This window comes from Girardinichthys multiradiatus, chromosome X (genome assembly GCF_021462225.1).
Source record: "Girardinichthys multiradiatus isolate DD_20200921_A chromosome X, DD_fGirMul_XY1, whole genome shotgun sequence".
Classification (NCBI taxonomy): Eukaryota; Metazoa; Chordata; class Actinopteri; order Cyprinodontiformes; family Goodeidae; genus Girardinichthys; species Girardinichthys multiradiatus.
In genome coordinates, this window is record NC_061817.1 from 36,564,314 (window position 1) to 36,582,135 (window position 17,822).

The 17,822-nt window shown below is 38.5% G+C and overlaps 1 protein-coding gene and 1 long non-coding RNA gene across 2 annotated transcripts in view; both read right to left on the bottom strand.

Annotated features, from left to right (window-relative positions):
* LOC124863600 (xylosyltransferase 1-like) overlaps nt 1-4,996 on the bottom strand; it is a 42,145-nt gene extending 37,149 nt beyond the window's left edge. Inside the window, exon 1 of the mRNA XM_047358055.1 lies at nt 4,325-4,996. Coding sequence (XP_047214011.1) covers nt 4,325-4,606 — 282 coding nt within the window. The 5' untranslated portion in view covers nt 4,607-4,996. The remainder of the gene's footprint in view (nt 1-4,324) is intronic.
* Nucleotides 4,997-15,058: 10,062 nt separating this feature from the next.
* LOC124862638 lies at nt 15,059-16,519 on the bottom strand. The gene is made up of 2 exons (XR_007036966.1): nt 15,778-16,519; nt 15,059-15,272 (listed from the first exon to the last, which is right to left on the bottom strand). It is a non-coding gene; the product is annotated as an uncharacterized LOC124862638 (long non-coding RNA).
* Nucleotides 16,520-17,822: the final 1,303 nt, after the last annotated feature.

The following is a 17,822-nucleotide window of genomic DNA, read 5'->3' on the forward strand; positions in this document are numbered from 1 at the left end:
AGGCTGTTCTTAAGCTTCTCACTGTAGCTTCTCTTGGCTGCTTTGATCTCCTTTGTTAGTCTGTTCCTGGCCTGCCTGTACTGCGCCCAATCTCCACTGCTGTTAGCTTCTTCCTTTTCCCTGTGATCTTAGTGGCGGTGTCTTGAAGACTGACGCTCTCTATGACTGTAGATGAATAACAGACTTTTCTTGATGAAAATAAATTTTTTATAGGAATATATCAAATGCCACCTATTGGTGACACAGAAAAGGAACCAGATCACTGAGGCAACTGCAGGTGTTGTTTGTGAGCACAAAGTTTCTTAGATATAAAAAAATGCTCTCTATAACCGTTTATAAACTCTAGCAGCATAATTTTTTCTCTGTGTCTGAGCTAAACGAAGAAGAGAATGTTGACTGCAGCTCCCATCCACCACATGTTTAGCAGCAACTTCAGGCGACTTTCTAAAGCCAAACAATATTTTGTTGTGAGAAAACTAACCACAGACAGGCTTATAAGGTTTGAGTGGAGTAGAGTGAAAGACGATGTTGACAGAATAGTATTTTGAAAGCTGCAACACTGTAATGCTGGTAAACCATCACGAATGAAACCCAGACAGATTATGTGACTGGCAGAAAAACTACAGTAACGATTCTGGTCAGAACTGGAGCAGAAATGACATCCATCGGAACGCTGCCACAGTTTTTGTGATTTAAATTATTCTTTTTGGAAAACACTGTAGTTCATAACTGTGGTGAATTGCAGACAGACTGGACTCTCCCAAGAGCTTTTTTAAATCCTCGGGCAGGCTATCAGTTTGTTAGTTCTTCAAGCTACTGTTAATAACTACCACCACACTGGATAAATTTGCATAAAACAAACTTTATGACTTTATGACCTCGAATTTTAGCTGCAGACTTTGCAATCACTACATCTTTCTGGGGTATACATTGTCTTATACACGGAGGTCCAGGCTCAGCTTTCACATGGCAAACAAATCTTAAATACTAAGTGATTTTATCTATGTTTTTAAACTAGAATTAAAACACCTGTTTAAATCATTGCTGGTTGGCAATGATTTCAATAATCAGAAGAAAATGTTTTTAACTTCTGGGAATTAAAGCATTAAGACCTAAAAGCTTAGACGGGACTATTTGTGTGGTAATGTTGTTTATGCTTACTTAGATATTACTATAAGCTGTAGGTTATACCTTTTCTGATTATACTGAAAACATTTGAAACTGAGATAAGGTCCAGAACTGCTCCATAAAGCCCACCATCATCATATCTGGTCAAACTGCTCTCTAATCAATTATTTTCTAGTAAACCTAAATTCCAAAAGTAAAACAGGGTCTCAGCACTTAAATGCAGTCAGGAAGGCCCGACAGCGTCATCCGGACAAATTGGTTCTGATATGAGTCTGAACTCGCTATGTTTATGTTGGGGGAGTTCCCGCTTTTATTTAGCTGCTTCCAGTGACTGTTTATTGGAAATCGGATGCTCCTTCCTGCCCATAAACACACGTGCGGTTTAAGAGAGCAGACTGTGAGGTAGCCCTGAATGCATTAGCATATCTATTGGTCAAATAATAACCGGATTACTTTTTCATTAGACTAATTACAAAAATACAATGAAATGCACTTTAAGGGCCTTTCCAATCCCAGATAAACTTAGCAGTATTATTAACATCAGGAATTCAGAGAAGATTATTTACTAAAGGTCCTGCTTTTCTATCTGGTTTCCCTTTGACTTCTCAGCTAACTCTGAGTTGGAGAAATTAATGGATTTAAATCAACTAAAAAGTCCAACATGTTTTTTATGACAAAATTACAAACTTTACCATTCCTTTGTGACCCATTTTAAACTTGAAATGCAATTTTTCATTGATGGACAAAAGAATGAATGAATGGAAATTTTTCGCAATAAGAAAGATAATAAATACAAATATTTTCCCTAATCCATTTCTTTTGCAATGCTTATCCAGACTATAGAAATAATCACGTTCCATACTTTTCCAAACAATCTGGGAACTCTGTAAGCTACAGTAGCCCTCCATGTGTCTTTGACTTTTACCACATTCACAATCTGAACAGATTACAGTCCCTAAAAATAGTCGAAAAGCAAAAATATATCATCTCAGTCATTTAATATTCAAATTAAACTGTTTTACCAGACAGGTAAATCAGTTAGGTTAAAATGTCTCCAACAGGAGCAGCATTACAGGAATATCTGACTTACCTGAAAACTTGTTTCAAATATTAGGATAAAATCCACCAATCAGGCTTGACATAGATTTCCGGTTTTCTTTGAGGTCCGAACTGCTGGTTACAGTTTTATTTCAAACAACTACAACACATCCAAAGCTCTATGTGTTCAATTTGTTTTAACTCATTGAATGTAAAACATAGGGATGTTTTGATCTGAAAATCTGGGCCGATATCGATGTCCGATATTAATATTGATGTTATGGCCAATAACCGATATTTACGGATATTATATATTTTTCCCTACCCTTTTAACACCGCGAGAAAAACGACCGCACCACTGACATTGCTTCTCTGCTTCAGTTAAACACCCACAATCCTTTGCTGCATCACCGCCACGATTACATGACCAAACAGAAACCACATGGCCAACCCCACCCTCAAAAATAAAGTTCCTAGTGAATATTTTGCTGAATATATTTTTAATACATTCTTTATAAAAACAGAAACACTGAAAATAATTGGATCTTTTAGGTTATGCTAACAGGATGAGAAACCAAAGTGATTTTTAGAGCAATCATTTAATGATTTAATTATTAAAACCATGAGTTGTATGAGGCTTTAAAGGGTTAAAGTTCTGATGCTAACAAGATTTTGTTTAATATATAAAGTTTCTCAGAACCAATCCTTTCTACTTTTTGTTTATTCAGACCAATTTTACAACCAATGTCTCGACACCTAATTTATTCACGTACATACAATGAAATCCAGTCATATGGACAGATTCAAAGTCGATAACACACATTCCAATTCAATCCTAGTTATAAAACGATGCAGTCAAGCCCAGTTTATTTGTTTTATATCTAAGGAAACCCAGACTAAAACTGGCAAATGTTCAACCTGACTGATGCTAAATTTCTAAGGTAAAAAAATAAAAAACAAAAGTAATTTATAGAAAACTAAGCTTACCAAATATAACGACTGAATTCTGCATTACGGAGATAAAGTACAAAACCAACTCATGAGGACAGAGCACATAGCTTGCAGCCTTCACATCTCCTTCAAGCTTGAGTATCTCCAGATACTTTTTGGAGAAATGTTTTATGACCAGATGAGACAGAGATTAAGCTGTTGAGCCACAATGACAAGAGGTATGTTGGAGGAATCCCAGTGAACCTTTTGAACTATCAAGCATGGTGGTGGCGGCATTTTGCTGTGCGGCTGTTGTGGTGCATTGCCCAGAGAGGATGGAAAACAGAAGGATGACTATCTCCAAATTTTACAGCTTCACCATGAATCCACAGCTAGAGGGTTGTCAGTTTCTTTCTCCCATGATGCTCATCCTTCAACACACCCGGGTCCAACAAACTCAACATCACTGACAACAGATTCACCTTCTACCCAGACTCTTCTTCACTGCTGCCTTCATTTTATTCCACCTCCCTGTATCCACTCCTATAATAACTGCTGGCATCAATCTGGAGGATTTTAACTCTCAGGGCTCAAAGTGGGAAGATCACAGGCACAACTGTATAATGAAGGGAGAGAAAAGTGGATCCCTGCAATAAGGAAGCCACCTTATTTTTACTCTTTAGTCCCACACAGCAGGGCTTACAGTAGATTCATGTCCTGACAACACAGAAACACCTGGAAAACACAGTGGAATCTGCTTTGAAGCATTAAGAGGAGGAAAACCACATAAAACAAACTGTTTAGGCTTGCAGGTCCATATTTTCACCCATAAACACAAATCATATGTTCTTTAACAGCCTGATATCACTGGGGACATTTCCCAAAAACTAAAACAAGGACCCTCAGAGTCAGACTGAGAAAAACATAAAGGGTAAAACTAACGTTGACGCCATGAATCCTGGCATTTCACATTAAAACCGTGATTCAATGAAATCTGCATCACTTCTTCATGCAGCATCTGTTTGTTCTCCATTAGAAACAGCAGCTTTGTTGCTCCTCACAGATGAGGGTGATGTTCCTGCCTCCATAAATAAGATGCTGTCTGGCCTAGAAGCGGCAGAACAACAGCAGCTGCAGCCGAGCAGCAGCATCACACATGCAGACACGTCTCCACGCTAAACACGCGTGTAAATGTCTGATATCAGCAACACTCATCACTCAAACCCACCGCCCGCAGCTTGTGTCGAACAGCCGCCTTCCCGTGCAGCAGCTGCGGGTCTTCCTTCTTCTGCAGCCCCCTCCACCGGCGCTCCTTGTCGGCTTTGTTGAACCCCCCGGTCCGGTCGTCCCTCTTCTCCCGGCTCCTGGCGCCGGTGTCCCCGCCAGCAGAGTCCAGGCTGCTGAAGTTCCACACGATGAGAGTCTGGATCAGCAGGACGGACACAGCGGCGAGCAGCAGGGCTGAGCGGGAGCGGCGGGCCAGCCTGCGGGCACACGGGTTGCCGTTCATCTCCCTCCGGTTCACGAAGAGACTGGGAGCCCCGTCCGCTAAACGCAGACAGCGGGGTGTGAATGCTCCCCTCCGCGGCCTGAGAGGGGCAGACAGGAGGGAGGAGGAGGAAGAGGAAGAGGAGGGGGGATCTGGCAGAGGATCGCAATGAGGAGAGAGGATTGGAGGCGGCGGAGAGGACGCAGAGAGGAGGCCCTCATGTGGTGATTCAGGAGCCAACAACTGAAGGAAGCGTTTATTTCAGATGTAAATTACGTCCTGGAGGGGCCACATTCAGACTGACCTCCTGGGGGGCACAAATGTCCCGATGAACCCTCCCACTGAACATTAATCCCGCATCCAACCAAAATCCAAGCGGCTGGAATCATCAGTTCATGATGATTTAGAATATTACTATTATTATTGTGTTAATAATAAAGTGGTGACATTGCATTATTAGTAAATTGTAATAAGGATTTATTATCATGGGTACTACATGGTTGTTATATTAGTGTATTACAATAAATATAAAAATGAGAAGATAAATAATTTGGCATTGGATAATTATTAATAATCAATTCTTTATCTACACCAACTTCCTAAAGTTCATGGTGAGTAGAGAGAGAAGAGGACATGAGTTAGCTGCAGTCAATATCTTCATCTTCTCAATTTTGAAATGCCTGCAGCCCAACCAAAATAAGGCTCCTATCATGTTTCTGTCCACATGGAAAACTACAGACTCTCTAATATCAAGCAGTCTAATGAGATGATTAAAGCACAAGTGTATTAAAGCTTATGCATAAGGAGAAACAGACAGATCACAGCATGTGCATCAGTGGACCTGCCATGACCAACAGTTATTTGTCTCTTTTATAGGTCCTTATCAGTGGACCTTCTTACAGTCAGTCGTCATTCCTATCCCAGAATTGGTGTGACCAGCAAACCTGCCAATAAAGACAGGAACAGCACTCAGGCCTGGGGGTTAAAAGGGTCAGAGAGATGACTATATCTTGTTACAGTATTAATCTGCTGTATGCACAAAGCACTGTAAAATTTTCCATTGCACTACCTTTAGGACATAACTTCCTTTCTGTAAGACTGCTGAGGTACTGAATGCACTAAACACCTCATCAGCCTACGTCTGTCCACCCTTTTCCAGTGATCCACTCAGAGATAGAGTATTGCCCTTCAGATAACAGGTGTAGGGGTGGTAGTTAATATCTGACTTTAAAGTCTGTCTGCACAAACACACTTAACTCCATAATAACTAACATCAAACCAAAAGGGAGGCTTAAACATCTAAATGAAATTATATTGGCAAATAAAGAGAGATAAATAATAAAAAATAAAAGTACATTCTTTTCTTTGGTTTCTGAATAAGAACCAAATAAAAACTAGAAATCTATCATGTTTTAAAAACCATTTGTAGCTACTTATTCATTATTAAAATTTAATTTGATTTATTTAAGCATTTTTAAGCTAGCATGTTTTGTTTTTTTTTTGACTCTGTTAACAACCTGGTAAACTGCTAGCCAATTGAGCTAAATGCAGTTGTTAATAATGGAAAGTTTGCTAAAATTAGCTTGCTAAACTGCTAGTAGGTATTCCTAAACGCAACTGTTTCTAACAGGCAACATTAGCCTAGCGATGCTAATGTTAGCCAGCTAAACTGCTACCTGTCAACAGATTTTGTGTTTATTGTATTTGTTGAGAGTTTTACATTAGAAAAATTTTAAAATAAACTAAACAAAAAAGAAATAAAAACACCCATAATAAAAATTACATCCAGTCTTCTCTGACATTTAGGTAACATAGAGAGCGATAGATATTGCAATATAACAGAGAATCAACCAGTTTCACTCAAAGCCATCTATTCCTGAACCTGTGTCAAGGGTTGATTAAAGAAAAGTAAAAACAATTTCCAAGTCTGCTCAAATTTCTTTTCAGAGCCTCTCATCACACATCTGATTTTCTCCCATTTTAAACTGGATAACACTCCCTTATCCAGTGATACTGTGGATCTACTTCAGAAGGATCAATCGACGTGCTAACAAAGCTGAAAAAGCAATAACCTTGTGCCCCCCAACAGGTAATCCCAGCCCTTCAAGAACAACCCCAAATAGCCCCGAGTGGATTTAGAGTCATTCAAACAGCAAGCACAGCAGAAAGGGCTTCACAAACACCGCTGTAAAAGTGTTGTATTTTAGGGCATAACCAAAACATGTATCAATGTGGCTTTCTCAGCTTTACATCTATCTGTGAAGCATAGACATTTAACGCATTCACTCTCCTAAACAAGGAAAGTGGAAGAGGAGACCATTTAGCCAAATCCTTTTGAAATTTAAGTAATAATTTATCTGTTGTTTTTTCGAAGATCAGAGAAAACCTTAGTTCCAGTAATACCTAAGTATACACAACTATGTATAGCAATCTTAAAAAGTACCCTTAAGTTCACAAGAGCAGCATTATCCAAAATCTGACTTTTTTGTTGGTTTCATGTATACTCAGAGGTTTTCCCAAACTGAGTAAGAATCTCCAAAATAGAGGCAAAATCTCTGCCTTGGAGACATAACGCAAAAGGTCATCAGCATAGAGTGATAATTTATGCTCCATCCAACAGATTTTGAGAACATCAGATTACAATTTAATGTTAGCTGGCTATATTGCAAGCTGCTAACAAATTGTGCTATAGATCAGTTCAAGGTTGTTACTTATAAAAAAATGTTAGGTTATTAATTCTACATTAGCCAGCTAGACTGATAACTGCTAAGACAGTCTACTAATGTCTTTTTACTGCTTATGCATTCACTGCTAGCTTCCAACACAGAGTGCTAACGTCCCTTCACAGCTGCTTCTAATAGCTTAGCAATGGTACATTAGCTAACTAAACTGTCATTTGGATGTTATAAAATATATTTTAAAAAATGAGGAAAATATACATAAATCCATCCATTCATTTTCTATGCCCACTTCTTCCATAGTGGGTCATAGGGAAACTGGTGCCTATCTCCAGCAGTCTACGGGCAAAAGGCAGGGTGCACCCTGGACAGGTCACCAGTCCATTGCAGGGCAACACAGAGACACACAGGGCAATTTAGAGAGACCAATTAACCATGTTTTTGGACTGTGGGAGGAAGCTGGAAAACCCAGAGAGAACCCATGCATCCACAGGGAGAGCATGCAAACTCCATGCAGCAAGAGCCGGCCTGGAATTGAACCCAGGACCTTATTGTTGCAAGGTAACAGTGCTACCAACTAAGCAACCGTGCAGCCTCACACAGTACCCTGCACAGCAGCATCACACTGCTTTTAAACGACCAAAGCTTGTTTTTCACAGTATGAAACCATGTACCAGCACTACTATTTCCAGGGCTTGTCCTTCCCTCAGCATCCAGAAGGCAGGCAAAGGCCTATAGCTGGGCAGCATGGAGAAGGGGCAGGAGCCCACAAGGGCCATCACAGCAGAGCCTTTCAGCAATACACAGAAATAACATTTTATAAATCTATTTACTAGAGTTGGTTTAGTCAACTTTAAGGGGGCAATTATTTTATTCCTAAATAAAGGAACTGTAATGTAAAAGGAAGGGAAACGAGTCAAATATGAATAGTTTCAGCTCTCCTGTCCATTGTTTTATTAGGGGGGTGTCACTTACTATTTAAATGAAATCACCCCCTGATATTGGTTCATTTGAAGATTCTCTTTATTTTATACTTGACCTCAAAGGCCTTCCTCTGTTTAATTTTTTTTCTCTGTAAACTTTCCTTATAATTAAAATAGGTATTTACAGCTTCAAACCTTAAGTTTACCTTTAGAAAGAGAGAGAGATTGATAAACCTTTGATAAACATAATTCTAATCAGCTGACACTAAATGTTTGTTCTCAGTCCCTTTTATAATTCCCCTTACACATTACTAAACATTAATATTTAACAGAACATTTAGTCAGTTCAAATTTAGCTAATTAAAATGCAAAACGTGACAGAATTTGACCTCATTCTCCTCACTTTGAACTTATAAACTGTTAAAACATGCAATTGTTCTGTTGGAGACAACGGCAGTGATTTTATTTCTTCTTTAGTTACTGACAGAGATTAAATTGTACAGTAAGTTGTAATTTTGTTAAAAAAAATTCATTTTGCCACTGCCACAAGCAGATATGTTTGGTGAAATCGTGTATCAGGTTTTTACAGATGAATGCAACAGTTTAAACACATTAACATAATAACAAATGAGTATTTAGGCAGCAGGTTCATGACAGCATGGCATGCAAACAAGACAACCTGTAGATTATTTTGGCATTACAGTGTCTTCACATTCCCCGTTTACCTTTTCATGAACTGGAAGCTGTAAAATAGTCACAAGTGGCTACTTGTTAAACAGTAAAGTGCTGCAGCATCCTAATATTTCCTCTTTGTGCTCCTCTCCACAGCATCAAGAAGGAAAATCAGGGGATGTTTCAGCTTCACAAGAATGTGAAGCTCCTCTTAACACTTTTCTGTTAAATGTGTTTCCAAACAGAGACACAATGGTTTCTTTTCCAGTTTTCAGTCAACATGTTGACTCTAATGAAGAGGCCCAGGGGTCAGGGTCATCTGTGACCCCAGTGTAAAGGTATAGATAGTCTCCTTCCAGTCTGACTCAGCTTCAGTTATTTTGCTACGGAGAAGGAGCAAAAATCTACATCTCAAGATGTACAAATCTGGAGAAGACCTAACTCAACAGACATGTAGCTGTAACTCTAGTGAAAATGTGAAGACGTGGTATGAATACTTTCACAAGTTACTCCATGTATTTAGATTAAATGAGGTCAGGAATGTAATTAGCTTTTAACAACAGTAAATAATAAATTGATTACTGCATGGTTGTATAATTATTGCACATGTGTTAACCTTTGTCCACATTTATCAGTGTATAACTCACACAGAGGCTATTTATTTAACTTTTACACTGATTAACTTTTACACAAGCTATGCCTCCCATTTTTTTAATCCTCTGGAAGAACAAAACCCTCTAAATCAGAAGATCACATTTAGCAAAATACTATGATAAAGGAGGGATTAGACTTCGGATCAATGGTAGGAACTCCTAAGATTAATTGGCTCAGAGCTTGTCTCAACTTGACTCCATGTGGTTTCATAAACATAAATCTAAATATAGAAAGATTTTGTAGTTAATTATTAACTGTTCATGTAATAATTTATGTCTAAGGACAAACAGTACAGGTTTATATTCCTATCCTACAGTGATGCAGGGTTAAAGGTGACCTAGATAGTGTGGATTTGATGAGAAATGTTTATTTCAGCTGTTAGAGACTTGAGACAGAATCATTCAAATTTCCCACCAATATACAGTTAAAACCAGTTGTTTATATGCACTTTAAGACACATAACGTCTTCTCCTCATTTACTGAGACTAAACTTTACCTGTTTTCTTGGGACTATTTAGCAAACAGAAATAACTTTGGTAATCGTCTGACCTAAAATAGGAAATATTTGGGCTGATTTAATGTTGGGCAGAGAAATAACACACTATCTATGAAATTACCGGCAGGTAGAATTGTAAACTACAGCTGGGTCAACCAACCCTACAGGGTAGACAACAGGAGAAGCAAAAGTGAAACAAAATAAGTCCACATTCGGAGTTTCCACCTGAAGGTTTTAATAAGAAGCAGGACGAGATGCAGGCAGCATTCTGAGGTAAGTCAGGATCCCACAAACTTTCATATTTCTCTAAAAGGGGTGAATTTATACAGGAAATATGATCAGCAGATGTTCAAAATCAACCGTAAACTTCCTAAAAGATAAAAACAGATTAATGTCGCCACATTTCATTTCCTTTCCTTCATTTAACTAGATGAAAACCCTGTTGAGGTCAAGATCTCATTTGCAACGGGGACCTGGGCAGAAAGTCTGCAGCACACATCAAAAACGTTACACAGTTAAACACATTTTAAAAGATAATATGATCAAAATATATACAATAATTAAAAACATCCACACTGATTAATAGATTATTGCTTATTTCTAAGAATGGTTTGAAATAAATCAGATCTACTATCTTGAGCTCAAACTGGTGATGATTCCATGTTATGGGAGCCGTAACACTAAATGCCGGTGTCCCTTTTCCTGTTTGAACACGTGGAACAAACAAAGGGAAAATGACATTGAAGGAAAGAGGTTAGCCAGTAGTAGATTTTTGTAGCAGTGCATTTAAGTATGAAGGAGCCAGGCCAAGCAGAGTTTTATAAATCAAATGATTGCATCTCTGTACACTCAGAGGAGGCCAGCCAGCTTTGGTGTAGCGCTCACAGTGATGCGTGAGACATCTGCAGCCGGTTACAAACCTCAAGGCACAGTGATAAGCAGGATTCAGAGACGGAAGACGTTTGGTCGAGGCGTTCATATACAGAACATCTCCATAATCAAGCAGAGGCAAAAAGCTAGCTGAGACACATTTTTATCTTGCTCTGAGAGAGAAACAAGATCCATTTCGGTAATTAATCCCAATCTTCACCCTCAGCTGTTTTTTTTTTTTTTTACCAAATTTGCAATGTGCATTTTAAAAGAGAGCTTTTTATCCAATATAAAGCCTAGTTATTTATAAGTAGCAACAAACTCAATTTGTTTACCCCAGGCACAGTGGTAATAAATGTAGAAATTTCTGACAGGGAATGCGAGAATACCATGGCTTTCAGTTTGTTCATTTTATGCAAAATGTTTCTATTCTTTCACCAGATCAAATTCAGGTTAAAATGCAGGTTAAAAACTCCAGCAGGCCATGCAAATATCCTAACAACAGGAAGTGTTTCAGACTACCCATATCCTGTCATTAACACAGCCTCCTATCACAGCAGCCTGTTTTAAATAAAACTTCACTCTATTCAAAGCAGCAGAAGAATCAATGCCTGTGATGGTCACGATTCACTGTAAAACAGAAATCTGCAGGGTGCTGAATTCTTAACACTTAAATGATTCAAATGTTACAGCATTTTGAACAATTAATTAGGAACTGAAAAATATAATAACAAAAAGATAAAGTTTGTTTGTTTGTAAAGTTTGTTCATGTGTTTTAACTCATGAAAACTAATCAAAATTTAACTAATTTGGGTAAAAGTAAATACATTTGAGGCCTTCGCAGTTGGTAGCACCGTTGACTTGCAGCAACAAGGTCCTGGGTTCGACTCCTGGTCGGGGGTCTTTCTGCATGGAGTTTGCATGTTCTCCCTGTGCATGTGTGGGTTCTTTCTGGGTACTCCGGATTCCTTCTGCAGTCCAAAAACATGACTGTTAGGTTAATTGGTCTCTCTAAATTGCCCTTAGGTGTGAGTGGTTGTTTGTCCTGTGTGTCTTTTTGTTGCCTGGTGATGGACTGGTGACCTGTCCAGGGTGTACCCTGCCTCTCACCTGTAGACTGCTGGAGATAGGCACCAGTCACCCCGTGACCCACTATGAAAGAAGCGGTACAGAAAATTCCTGAATAAATAAATTGAAGAAGCACTGAAAGTTAAAACAGTTGAAGTTCAAGACGTTTTTCAGCACATGTAGCAGTTTTTTTTCTTTTTAATTTTATACAGACTAAACCAGGGATTTAAAACTCAAACACACATTGGGCCAAAATTAAAGACTTGGACAAAGCCTCTGATATTTATTGAAAAGATTTATAAGTTATATTACTTGGTTACAGATATATTGGCTCAGCACAATCAATGTTCTGCTTCCCATCTGTCCAGAAAGCTTCTGTTTTCCACCTTTCATTTGGACATTTTTTGGAGGGGTGGCCTAATGTGTGGCAGTAGCCTGAAATCGCTAATGGATGTCAACAGAGCGGACACCCATATGGGTCCTGATTGACACACCAACGCGCCAGCAGAGTATCTGGGATTTGTAATATTTGGCCAACTTTCACAACCTTTGCCCTAAATAAATACAGTGCTGATCCAAAGCTGACTGCAGGTAACTGTACTGTCAGCAGGTGGCAGAGATGTACCATTTAGTTCAGTGGGGGCCTAGGGCCATTTGCGGCCCTTGGAACTAACCTAAATTCAAGAATGGTACAAATGTGGCCCTCCACTACCGCGTTTGTTGCAGATGGACACAATTTCTGTTTTTTTAGGGGGAGATTTTCACAAAAATGACAGAAACTTCTTAAAATGGAACATAAGCAAAATACAACTTTGTTTAAGAAAGAAAGACTCTGGTTCATGAGAATAATAGCAAACTTGCGACACCCTTTTAACGTTTCTACAATGATTCACTGATCCTTTTCCTTCAAAAATATGACTATGTTGTTTGTTTTATTAAAATATTGCATGTTTAATTTACTGCTAAACAGGTAAAAAAAAATCACAAAATTATTATTAAAAAAAAGAAAATCAAAGTGTGAACTTTTTTAATTTGGCCCAAAAGTTTGGACACCACTGAATTACTGGTATTTAATTGAAACTTAAAAAAAATAAATAAATTCAGGAGCAACATTGGTATAAAATATGGATATAATAAAAAATGTTGCTTAGTTTGATGAAACTATAGAATAGAAAAACTATTTTGGCATCATTTTGACATTAAAATACAGGAATAAATTCATCCGTAAATGTTTCACCTTCTTTCCTACAGGGATTCTGATACCAACATGAGGAGGTTACAGTGGACTGAAGCTGACTTCGATCTTCCTATTGGAATACTTAGGTTGCTTACCCTGCTGCCGGCTGACAAACGAACCTACATCATGTACCATGGCACCACCCAGAGCAGAGCTCAGAGCATCCTTGCCAATGGTTTCCGTCAATCTCAAGGTGGGATGCTTGGTCCTGGGGTCTACCTCAGCAGAGACCTGGAGAAAGCCAGTCGATATCCTATTGGTCACCCTGAGTGGGACAAGGTGGTCATCAAGGTTAAGGTCAATGTGGGGAGGGTTAAAGTCATCAATCGCAAGAACCACCCTCTGCAGATGACCTGGCATTATTATGGATATGACACCGCCTGGGTGCCGCCCAACTGTGGGATGGTGAACAGTGGCCTGGAGGAAAACTGTGTCTGGGATCCTCGTCGAATCGAGATCATCCAGCTCATCAGACCCACTGTTAACCCAGTCCAGCTGGCTTTTCAGATTCTTCACATAGTTACACGTATAAACAATCTATAATTGATACATTTCTACAATCAAATATATTTTGATATATTTGGATAAAAATCATTTTGTACTCTTTGTTATTTTGACCTGAGAAATAAAAGTTTTAAAGTTGTGACTCTGATCTTAAATTAAAATACATCAGTCTCTGACATCACGGAAACTAAAAGCATGTAGTTGTTGATAGCTAAAAGAATGTAAAATACATTATAAAAATTATATTCTGCAAGATCAAAAGTCAAAAGCCTGAATCCTTCTTGATGTTTCACATCAGCCTTGCTGTTCATTACAAAGGGAATTTACTAAAGTCTCTGCTCTAATATTTCCACTATTCATAGTTGTTGGTCTCAACAGGATCTACCACTTTAATCATCCAGCCGACATTCACGTATGAGGCCCATACAGGTAGGAAACAGACTAAAATGTGGGCCTCATTAGGGATGTTTCATGTGCTACTGTATGCAATCATGTTAAGTGTCAATACCGGGATCCTTTTTGTGCTGATTTTCTTACTTTAAATCATAGGTTGTCACAACAACAAGCATCCCACTAATGGCTATAAAACATCCCATGGCTCGGTTAATAGTCCCTAAAAAGTCAGGTGTGAAAAGACTAAATTGTTTCCATTTTTACTTTTAAAACACGTGTTATGGAAAATTTTAGTGCCTTGCTTTCTTTTTTACTAGCTACTCTGCAGGATCTGATAAAAGTATTCAAACCCTTCTGTGTTATTCTCTTCTGCCTCCTGGGTTAGGACAGATGGTTCTGTTTAGTCTTACAGAGATGGTTTTTCAACCTTCTCCTATTCACTTGTATGAGATAACATGTATGCCACACTGTGTAAGGTTCCATTTCCATTGTCAACATGTCTAGGGCAACAGGGTTCACCTCGTCTCTCTGGGTCTCATGAGGGTTACCTTGAAAACTGTTGTAGCTTATAAGGAGAACCTTTGCTTTGTCTGGTCAGAACGATTTGGCAGCACTACTGAGCGCATCTCCAGTGCTGTAAAAAATCCTTCTCTCTTGCAAGATTATAATAAAGCTGATTCTGAGTGACAATCATCGGTCTCTGTCTTGGTAAAAACCAATTTTTCTACAACACACATGTGAATACATGCCCTGTCACATTCATTATTAAGCTCCAGACTCTGCCAGTGGAAATGCCTCTATTGTATCATTGTACATCCAACTCCAGATGAGTCTGTGCCTCACCAGTCATTAAACCCTCTTAAGATTAAGTGGCTCAGAACGTCTCAACTCGACTCCATGTGGTTTCATAAACAGGACAAACAGTACAGGTTTGTATTCCCACCCTAGAGAAATGCAGGGTCAGAGGAGGCCTTCATGTTGTGGATTTGATAAGAAATGTTTATTTCAGTTGTTAGAGACTTGACTCTGAATTGGGGCGAAAGACTTGAGACTTGACTTGGACTTGCCCCTCAAAGACGAGACTTGAAGTGAAGTGGGAAACAAATGACTTTTAAACATTTCTGGTGTCTGGTTGAGATTCTGGTCCTGGTCTGCAGCTAGATGCAGAGTTGTGCTACTCAATGAGATTTAACTGTAAATGTTTCAACAATAAGAATACATAATTACTTCTGCTTTACTAAGTACTACACTCTAGTAAAAAATGACTTTTTATGAAAAATGCTACAGACATATCTTCAGCAACATTTATACATTACTTGTCACTAATGGAGGCCAAAACACGTTCAGCCCTAATATATGTTGTAGCACCCAATCTTCTTTTTACACTGCTATACTAATAAACACTGAATACACAGGCTAAAACACAGAAGACTAGATTAATCTACACAGTAATTAATGACACAGAGACAGATTTTTTTTTTGATGTTACCATGTACTAGAATAAACAAAAAGTAGTGACAATAATGTGTAAAATAAACAACATCAATAAACCAAATAGCATAAATTATGTACATGTTGCTGCAACTCGTAACTTCAAAGTTATTGCAATGGAGAGTTTGGGAGCGAAGCGGTCGGATCTCTGAGCCGAAATAATTAAAAAAGTACTCAGAAATATTCTCTCCTCAAACAATACTCACGAGAGGGTACTTTTATTCTTCAAAAAGCGCACAGTGTCATATCCATCACAAATTCCAGAAGTCACCCTGGCCTCCAGTCTGTGCAGGGTGGTTTTTATACAGATACAAAGCATTGGTGTGTATTTGGGCCTTCTTAACCAATTGAAATCATTCTTCTCCTTTACATAACATTCCTTGGCACATTCACACTGTTATCTCTACTTTTCCAGAGAATACACTCCGGCCCAACATCTGGAAAACATTAGATTGGCGTACGTGACAACACATAACTCATGACTTTATTAAGATTGCTAGGTCAGTTGATCTGGCATTGTTCACCAGTTTTCCTGGTTGCCTGCAATAACAAGTTAATTTGTCTTTCCTCTCGCCAAGAACTTTCCTCTAATGTAATCTGTTTCCCAGCTTGCATGTCTCCACTCAGAGTGAACTTATCACAGAGTTTATTTTATTATGGTAAAGACAATAATAACACTTTTGTCTAATTAAACAGAGCTTTACGCCTCCACATATCCCCCCTAATTAGGTGTTAAGCTAATTAACAGCTGAGAGAGGTCTTATATTCATATTGTAAATATCCTGTGAGTATAAGTGATGTAGTAAAGTGATGAAACGAATAAAAATGTGAACAATTATAAAAGAAATTGAAGATACTCTATGTACAATATTAAGCAACCCTAAATGATTGTTCTTGTTTAGGTCTGAAATTTCAGATTCAACTAATTAATTAAGATCCTATTTAGAGCTTCTATTGCGCACATTATTTTAACTGTGTTTGACTTTGCTAAACTAAACCTATTCACTAATTAGACCAAATCCGGCTACTCTGTAGCTCTTCCCAAAAGTCTCCTTCAGGAACACATCTAATCAACTCACCCATGGAAAACATCCATGTCAGTCAAACTCCCAAGCTTACGTATCGATGAAGGGGACGTTCAGGTCGGCTTAGGTCACACCAGTCGAAAAACCCACCTGTCCTAAAAGGCGGGGAAAAACGTCTGGAGGCCTCAGAGAAATCCCATTCTCGGCCAATCTGAACGAGAGATCTCTGTTTTGAATCTAAAATGTGTCATTATCATCTATTTCATGGACCTTTCATGCCAATCAGGTCCTGGTTCATCATTCCTATTCACCACAATATTTGTAACAGAAAACATTGACCATGTTGAACCTCTGGAGCTGAATATCACTTGAATGGATGATCCCATTCTATCACAGTGCATAAACAGCTTGAATCAATTCAGAACATTAAAGCGACATAAAGACAAATTCAAAGTTATAACAGAAAATAGAAAAAACATCAGTAAAATTCTCAGCAGAAAAGCAGTGTAGTTCAGTCTCTGTCCTTGGTCTTCCTGAAACCTTCTTTAGTCTCTGCGATTGGTCTTTTCAACTTTATTGTTCTGCCATCGCATTTATCCTGGCCCAGGGTCCCACAAAGTCCTCATGTGTCCATAGGTCTCTGAGTCCCAAAAAGGTTACTTGTACGGCCAGTCTCTGGATTGGCGTCATTCTGAGAAGACAGAGAATACTGACCAGTATCCTGCTAACCCGTGACATTAAAGTACCACATGTCTAATTAAACATCCTTTCTTGATGTCTCCACAGTCCGATTACTGTTTGTGTCCTTTTAACTCTTCCACATATTTCCCTCTAAACCATACAAAGCCCTATAAAATCACCGAATATGAAACCAACTAATGTACTTGGTATTAAAACTGAAGTTGTGCAAAAAGGAGATTGTTGTAACTTCAGGGTTAACCCAGGCCAAAATAACAACCAAACAGATCTGCCTTTAATGGATAAACCTCACCTGATAAAAGAAATTGAAACCAAATACATTAATCTTACCTTCCTAAATTAACAGAAACAGGAGAAAATGTTGTTCAACAAAAATGGCAGTTAAACCCTTACTAATCTCCTCTTAGTTACTACATCATACATGTTATCCAAGCATTAGACGTCAGGGAACTTGTTCAGATCATAGTTGTAACAGAAGTATCACATGTAAATTGGGTGTTGTTGCATCGGTAGCATCACCTTTTCTG